The following is an 8,142-nucleotide window of genomic DNA, read 5'->3' as shown; positions in this document are numbered from 1 at the left end:
TCTATTCCCATACTAGCTGCAGTGTCTGTTAGTTTCTCATGGAGCACTCTGGTATTCTTGGTAAGACTCTTGCAGATAAACAGCAGCTCTTCCTCAGAATAGGTATTTAATCTATCTAACCCCACGTTTCCGGCCGTCAGTTCTTCCATTTCTACTCTCAATTTGTAAATATCTAATGGTTTTGTCTGTGGAGTTTGCCTCTCTATGTCTCGACTCCATCTCGCAATTTCTTCAGGAGTCACCAATGTGACACTCTTGGTACCTGAAGTCGATTCCATTTGAATCTCTTTCGTATTGAAAGGATTATGTCTTTTCGGCAAGCGCCTTCCTGGGTCCCTAATTGGTAAATCCATTAAAGAGACCTCAGATTCGCATTCACTTGTCTGATCATCCACAATTAAGGGTTCTTTTCTTGGCTGCACTATGGTTGGGGTAATGATCGGAGTCTTTGGACTCCCCTGTCTATCCCCATACAGAGGAACAACTGGTCCAATAGTTACTGGGATGGTCAGGGCTTCGGGGCTTGTATTTAACTGGGAGATTTTCTGATTATTTCGGTTCTTTGTTTGGCTACGGCCTCTCGCTCCCTTTCCTGCAGTATTCTTTCCAGGCTTATTTCAGGTACTATTTGAGGAGACAACGTTGGGGCAGTTGGATGAGTCATATTTGGTCCTTCACCATAATTAGGTTTTGGGAACAAGCTTCCTGTGCTTAATTCTTCCTCATACGGTGGTCTTGAGAACGGATTCCCTGTGCTTGAGGGTCTTGCCTCACCCTCGTAGGGGGGTCTGGGACAGAAGTCTCTCTCACCTGAGTATCTTGCCTCTCCACTAAATGGTAGTCTTGGACAGGTATCTCTAGCACCTATGGGTCCTAGGCCCTCGTTATAGGGAGGTATTTGACAACCATCTCCTACATTTACAGATCTATGGCCCGATGTAGGAGCCCTAATACCGGTCGGAAACGGCCAAATTCGGCCGTTTCCGACCGGTATTACGTTTTTCTTATGTAGGGGGCTACATAAGTACAGATTCGGTAATTTTACCGATTCTGTACATTTACCGATTCGGTAAAATACCGAATCGGTAAATGTACAGAATCGGTAAATAGAGATGTAGGTGGCACTCTGAAGAGTGCCACAGGCCTTCAAGAGTCGGTATTTTACCACCCAATACAATTGGGTGGTAAAATACCGAATCCAGGTGTGCATGCACATCTGTGCATGCACACCTGTGCCATGTGACACACAGACAAGCCCTTAGGGCATGTCTGTGTGCCACATGGCACACAAGCCTGTAATTGGGGTGCTAGAGGGTGTCAAAGTGACACCCCCTGCACCCTTGTAAAAATAGGTAATTACCGAATCGGTAAATACCGATTCGGTATTCCACATTGATTCCTATGGGCTTCAAGGCCCATAGGAATCAATGGGGGATACCGATTCGGTATTTACAGAATCGGTAAATACCGAATCTTACAGATTCGGTATTTACCGAATCAGAATTACCTACATTTCCCCCCTCTAGTTTACCACTTCATAAATACCGAATCGGTATGATTCGGTATTTTAGAAGTGGTAAATTAGATTTACCTACATCGGGCCCCTAGTCCCTTCCTGAGGAGGAGGTCTTCGGGAAGCATCCCCTACACTAGAGGATCTGGGTCCTTCATTATAAGGAGGTGGGTTTTTCATAAACATATCATCCAATATATCATCATCCGAATCCCCACTGGACACCCAATGCTTGGTCTTTTCTGTCTTTTTCTCTCCCGCAGGACCTCCCATTGACATCATTGGATATAGTCCCTCGACTATCATATTCTGTCTCCACTGTTTCATTTTGTTATCTCTGGTCTCCTGCTTCAATTTCGGATACCACTTTGTTAACCCTTTATCCATTCGGGGCTTATCTCTCTCAAAAGCCTCGATCTCCCATTCCTCTAATGCTTCGTACTGCGTTAATCTAGGTCTGGGATACAAATCATTCATTCGGGTTCTCAAATTAAATAAAATCCTGCCATTAAATGTACCCTCTAACGGAAAAGCCAAAATTCCGTCATCCTTTGTGTATTCCTCCCAATTTTCCAACAATACACACGAATGGTACCCGTTATCAAACATCATGAAAGATGCGGGAGTATTAGGTGGCGGAATGACAACTCCTTCTCCAGTTTTGATGGGCTTGTCCTTTTTGAAATAATTCTTCACTTTGTTTACCAGGGACAATTTTCTCTTATTTCCGTACATAATGTCGGTTTTATGACCTTTCCACTGATCATTTTCAAACCCTAAATGTCGTGGATCAGGTCTAGTATTCGGTCTATACGTGTGCCACATACGATTTCTGCGAGCAACTTTGTTTACAAAATCACTCCCAATCCAAGTGCATCTTTTATTTTCGTGCGACCAATGAAGTGCACGGTTTCAAATGATCTCGACCAATGGGTGCGCGGCTCTTTTCGCGAGACGGTTCTCACGCTTCGGCACTCACCCCTCCTTTACAATTCCAGCTCCGCTACACACCCGCTGTTTCGACCAATACCAGCGCGGCACAGAGCGACGTCAGAGCAGCTCCGCAACTGACTCCCTCCTCTACAAGGTAACGGAAACTTGATTTCTCTTTTAAAGTGCAAGTGCTTTAGTTATTTAAAAACGTAAACACATTCGCCACTGTACTCGAGTGTCTAGAAAGGAAAGATTACGTTTTACTGCAAGTAAACCTCGTCTGTCTACTTTTCACACACTACGGATAGATCTCTTCTGCCTACCCTTCACTCAAGCATTAGGGAACCTGCTACTTCTTTGACTTATCCACTTCTTTTCGGGATATAGACTAAGTCTAAAGTTTCACCAGCGAACCCCTTTGCTATCACCCAAGCTCCGACGAACCTGCTACTCCTTCCGGTGAGACCCTTACTAGGTTATATCACAATAAAAGTTTTGCCAGCGAACTCGTTGCTATCATTTATTCAAACCTACATTCAGAAAACCCTAATTAGATCTTCCAGTTCTGCCTAACCTGCACCAATTTTCCTTGAGCCAGTGACCTCAAAGCGAAGTGGATTCTCTTCACCACTCGCTATTCAATTCCCTGGGGATTCCAGACAAACATTAAACAATTACTAACGAGTGGGTTAATACATATATCAGTATATCAGCAGAAAAAACAATTTAAAACATTTCATAATTTTCCAAAGCAAAACATTTCACGTGATTGATCAATTCACAAAAAATGTTCACCGTTTTAGCAGCAATAATTTTCTCGTTTTAGCAGCAATAAAATTTTTAGCAGCATCCGACCTACCTATCTATCTTAACTAGTCCTACCTAACTTTAACTAGTCCCTAACCATAGCGCTGCTACCAGAAAATTACTGATAGAGCGCGCAGGTCACCCAACCAACAATTTTACCATATACGTATCGGGCCCATAAACTTCAATTCACCATATACATTAATCAGGTGACCTTACACTCTACTACCAGTAACCCTGATTCCTTCCTATTTATTTCTACTGTACCCGACTTACCAATCCACCTATGACCACAATGGATCAGAGAGCTGGCTGTAAAAGAAAGGCAGGCAACACAAATACCAACTTTATATTTTCTTTGTAATTATAAAATGACCACAAACTCGAGAAGTTTTAAAAGCTTTATCTAGATTTCAGATTCAGAAAGCATACAGTTTATACCTAATAGGCAATCGATGATTAAGATAACAAAGAGCACATAGCCGTATATAAAATAAATCAGGGCAACGATTTATGAGTTTAATGTGAGGTAAGAACAGGGAATATGCTAAGCAGATTTCAAGAATGGAACTCAAGAATAGATAACTATAAATGGGCACATTTATGCACGTACTAGAATTTCACTACTGGGAAATACTTAAAAGGTTGGATGAAAGTTTGGAAATCCTATGCATCTATAGGAAGGGGAAAAATGGAACACGCTAAATTCTAGCAACTTTACTTCAAATCAGCTTGCAGGAGAAAATTATAAATCACATCTATATGTCATAAACGGTATGGTGAAAGGTGCATAAAGGAAGGGTAACATAGGAACATGCTAAGAAAAATAATGCATGACTTTTATATAATAGATTGCGCAAAAAGCATGGAAAATTAACATATGCAAAGGTATGTCTTTATTGAAGCAAAGACAGAAAAATAGAAGGTGCAGTATAGACTGTTAGCACTATAATTACCTAGACTGGTGTGAAGACCAACCCTGGCCACGGGTCAGTTAAGGACAGGATAAACCCCACGGAAGGACAGTCATCAACAGGACAGCAGGTGCAGAATGGACACCCCAGGACAGGACAGGAAACCCAGATTAGGATCAGGACAGGACCACCAAGGCACGACCAGCACCCGCAGTTCGGAAGCAACGCCTGCGCTCCACCCTCTCTGCAGCTATCAGCCAGAACCCCGATTGGGTTAGCGAAATTCCCCAGCAAAGTGCTTTGCCAGCACTTAAGGTTTAGTAAAACCTCTTGAGTCTATGGTATATTTCGGACAGAGTGCTCCGCAGCACCTCTGTATCAGTCTCCTATTGAGTGCGTTGGGTCAGTGACAGGTCAGCTATTCGGACAAGTCGGACAATTTCTCTAGCTAAACCTAGGCTAGTTATACTCTTTTCGGGTCAGTGTACCACCCCCCAAATGTTGCAAGTGTCAGAATCCCCAATTTCGATTGGTCCCCAAGTAGGATAAGTCAACACACCAATCACAATTTAGGTCTGTAAGCTCACATTTACATACTCTGGAACCGCCTATTTGAATTTGGGGTTCCCATGAGATATTCTACAGAATACAATGGAAAAATTACAATTGTATCATTTGCAGTACATTTCGACTCTATCCTGCTGGGTCGCAGGTCACTCTCTCAGGAGCATCTGGACTGTGGCTGCCAGCTGGCTGAGTTCCACTGTTCAAGGTTGCCTTCTCTCTCTGCCAGGGTGACATGCGCAGTAGAGACTTTCAAGGCGGCTCGAGTATCCCTCAGACCCCCAATATCGCAGTACATGAAAAGTAAGCGAAAACAAGTTAAAACATAGAAATAAATGAATACACTGTATACCATGAATAGCTACTCTATACCCCTTACTTTAAATATACTATGGCGTGAAGGATTAGTGCAGACAGACATTAACATGAAAACATCAGCGCGAGCTTCACCATGTGAAGACACAGACAGTCATTTTAAAAGCAAGTGCGCAGGCGCAAAGTTTCCCACCAGAACTGCAAGTACGTCATGTCACGTGAGTGTGACTAACGCATCCGCAGAAAGAAACCCGCCAAGCCGCGGCCATTTTTAGATACAAACATTATTGAGTTAGTATCCACATAAGCAAGCGTCTCTAGGACACCCAAATGTCAGCATAAAGGGAAATTAGTAAGACAAACAGGTTGAATTACATGGTTATAAGTTATTTGAGGTTCTTGAATCCAAGCAAGTCGCATAACATGCGAAATCTTGCTCCATCATAAGTGCCTAAGCTGCTGCCCCCACAATTGCAACGCACGATGAGAGTCTGTTAGGCCAAGCGATGTCAGCCTGACATACACTCATCATATCATATCGGTGTGAGGAAACCAGGTGCTTTACATGTGTTAATGTGCATGAACATTGCAGCCGGAGCCAAAGTATGCAGACTTCAATATGTCACAGCTCTGACCGCAATAACATCATCAGCCTGTAAAATGCCAGGCAAGTATTCTCCCAATGATGAAGGAGAGAGTCAGCCCTACATGCTTCAGGTTTATGCCCTGTCGTGCCCAGGGCTTACCATCGGTGATGCCCTACAACACCCTTTCACAGGCTGGTGTAATCAACAACTCTCACTCACCGCTACCCACTCTTCGATGAGTTGAGGAAGGTCATCCATTTATTGGCTGACCCAGTCCAATAACAAGAGATGGTGGGATCCTCCATTTCTTCATTCCTTCCCTGAAACCTCCAGCTCTTTCCTGGACCATCATGTTTTCCCTCAGGCCACCCTCTCCACTCACTGCCACAGCCCAGTATGTGCTTTATCAAATGAGTTGGGGCATGTGTGTGAATGAATGTATGCGTATTTGCATGTGTGTGCTTTTAATTCGGTGTGCATGTGTTTGCATGTGTGCATTTGTGAACTGGTGAGTGTGAGTATGTGTGTTTGTTTGTGTTGGTGAATGTATGGGCCTGCATATGGGCACACACGTATGTGAGTGTGTGTGCTTGTCAGTGGATGGAGGTGAGTGTATGTGGCCACCTCAACTACTCTAAAACCGCCACGGTGTTCCATACTCTACTATTTAGGCCACATCTTTGGTCCGTGGTTTTAGAGCAATATTGAAATAAGCTGTATGTGAAGAAATACTGTAAACAGTTATAGCAATGAATCAAGTAATGGTCTCCATTGAATGTATATGTATTTGACAGGGAAGTTCGCAGCCTCGCCATCAAAACAGGAGAATGCCAAATCTCACACAAGAAACTCTTCGAATTTAAAGAGTGGGTCTATTGAACTGAGGTAAATAAAGTATGTAAGTGTTGGAAAGAGCATTGTAAAATTACGTTAAAATTATTAAGTGTGCACATTTTATTTTCCTTTCCCTGTTTTCTTTTTCAGATTGTATTTATTCAAAGCGATACAGTGAATTTCGAGCAACACATTGATTCAAAGCGATACAGAGAATTTAGTGCAAAACATTAACTTTAAAAATGGGAAATGTAACAAATGTGAAGGAATTTGTTCTACTAGGACTTTCGAAGAACGAAGAGGTGGAGATTGTTTTAGGTGTGGTATTTTTCATGCTTTACACGGCAATTATGGTTGGAAATGTGGCCATCATCGTGACAGTGAAAGTTGTCTCATCACTACAGTCTCCCATGTACTTCTTTCTCAGCAACTTGTCCCTCATTGACTTGTGCTACCCGACTCTCATCATCCCTAAGATGCTTGTGAATATCATGTGCAGAAGTAAAACCATCCCCTTCAGTGGCTGCCTTTCTCAGCTCTTCCTTTACCATCTCTTCATCATTGCAGAGGCGCTCCTACTTTCAGTGATGGCTTATGACCGTTATGTTGCCATATGCAATCCTTTGCGTTACACCACCGTCATGAACAACAGAGTTTGCAGTCTCCTGGTATGTGGTGCTTGGCTGGGGGGTGTTATGCATTCTGTTGGTCAGATAGTCCTGATGATTAGACTACCTTTCTGTGGTCCCAATGAGGTTGATAGTTTCTTCTGTGACATCCCACCTTTACTGAGCCTGGCTTGCTCTGATACCTTCCTCACAGGTGTACTGATTGTGTGCAACAGTGGGATTTTATCTCTGGGCATCTTCATTGTGCTGCTCGGATCCTACACGTCTATCCTGCTCTCCCTAAGAAAACACTCGGCCGAAGAAAAGCACAGGGCTCTCTCCACCTGTGCCGCCCATCTATCTGTTGTTACCCTGTTTTTTGGGCCCTGCATCTTTATTTACACTCGACCCTCAAACAGTTTACCCGTGGATAAAATAGTTTCAGTTTTTTGCGCTGTCATTACCCCACTGCTAAATCCCTTAATATATACTTTGAGAAACGAAGAAGTTAAAAATTCCATGAGAAAACTTTTAACTGACTGTCAGCGAATATTTAGATGACGAGGAGGAATACCATTGTAAATTAATGTTGTGGATCAGATGATAGATCGAATGATTGCAGGATTTGCATGCATTTCATGTCAATCAAGGGAAACATCCTTTACAACGCAACTTTTACCACGCAGTGCCTTTACGATGCAACTTTTACAACGCAAACCATTACAACGCATTGCGCTGGGGGGCGCTCTAGGATAGGGAATACGTTCAATTTACTATCCAACACCTTCCCTTGTGTCCACGGGGACTGGAGTTGGAATAGTAAATTAAACTATTCACTATCCAGCACCCCAAAGCGCTATGCGTTGTAAAGGTTTGCGTTGTAAAAACCGTGTTGTAAAGGCACTCGATGTAAAAGCATGCGTTGTAATGTCATACATCCGTCAAGCAAAGCACGTAAAGCATGTTTTTGTCTTTTCACCAGAATTCACTGTTTATGGAAATAATTCACATTTTAAACATCTCTGCAAGATGAGCCAAAACATCTTTACAAAGATAGAAATAAAATG

At 42.8% G+C, this 8,142-nt stretch overlaps 1 protein-coding gene across 2 annotated transcripts; it reads left to right on the top strand.

Moving 5' to 3' along the window:
• The first annotated feature begins 6,337 nt into the window (after nt 1-6,337).
• Nucleotides 6,338-7,647, top strand: LOC144753734 (olfactory receptor 4E2-like). 2 transcript variants are annotated; one of them, XM_078641318.1, is made up of 2 exons: nt 6,338-6,518; nt 6,618-7,647. In XM_078641318.1, the coding sequence occupies exon 2, from the start codon at nt 6,710-6,712 to the stop codon at nt 7,634-7,636; it is 927 nt and encodes a 308-aa protein (XP_078497444.1). In that variant the 5' UTR covers nt 6,338-6,518; nt 6,618-6,709; the 3' UTR covers nt 7,637-7,647. The 2 variants fall into 2 exon arrangements, with proteins under 2 accessions (XP_078497444.1, XP_078497445.1); XM_078641319.1 differs by having other exon boundaries at nt 6,338-6,527.
• The last annotated feature ends 495 nt before the right edge of the window (nt 7,648-8,142 follow it).

The sequence above is a fragment of the Lissotriton helveticus genome, chromosome 5_1 (genome assembly GCF_964261635.1).
Source record: "Lissotriton helveticus chromosome 5_1, aLisHel1.1, whole genome shotgun sequence".
In the NCBI taxonomy this organism is placed as follows: domain Eukaryota; kingdom Metazoa; phylum Chordata; class Amphibia; order Caudata; family Salamandridae; genus Lissotriton; species Lissotriton helveticus.
Note: the sequence above shows the minus strand (reverse complement) of the source record. Positions and strands in the feature narration are given on the sequence as shown.

What these genes read in the sequence shown, in the direction of transcription:
- LOC144753734 (XM_078641318.1), top strand. Translation starts at nt 6,710, where the DNA reads ATGGGAAATGTAACAAATGTGAAGGAATTTGTTCTACTAGGACTTTCG.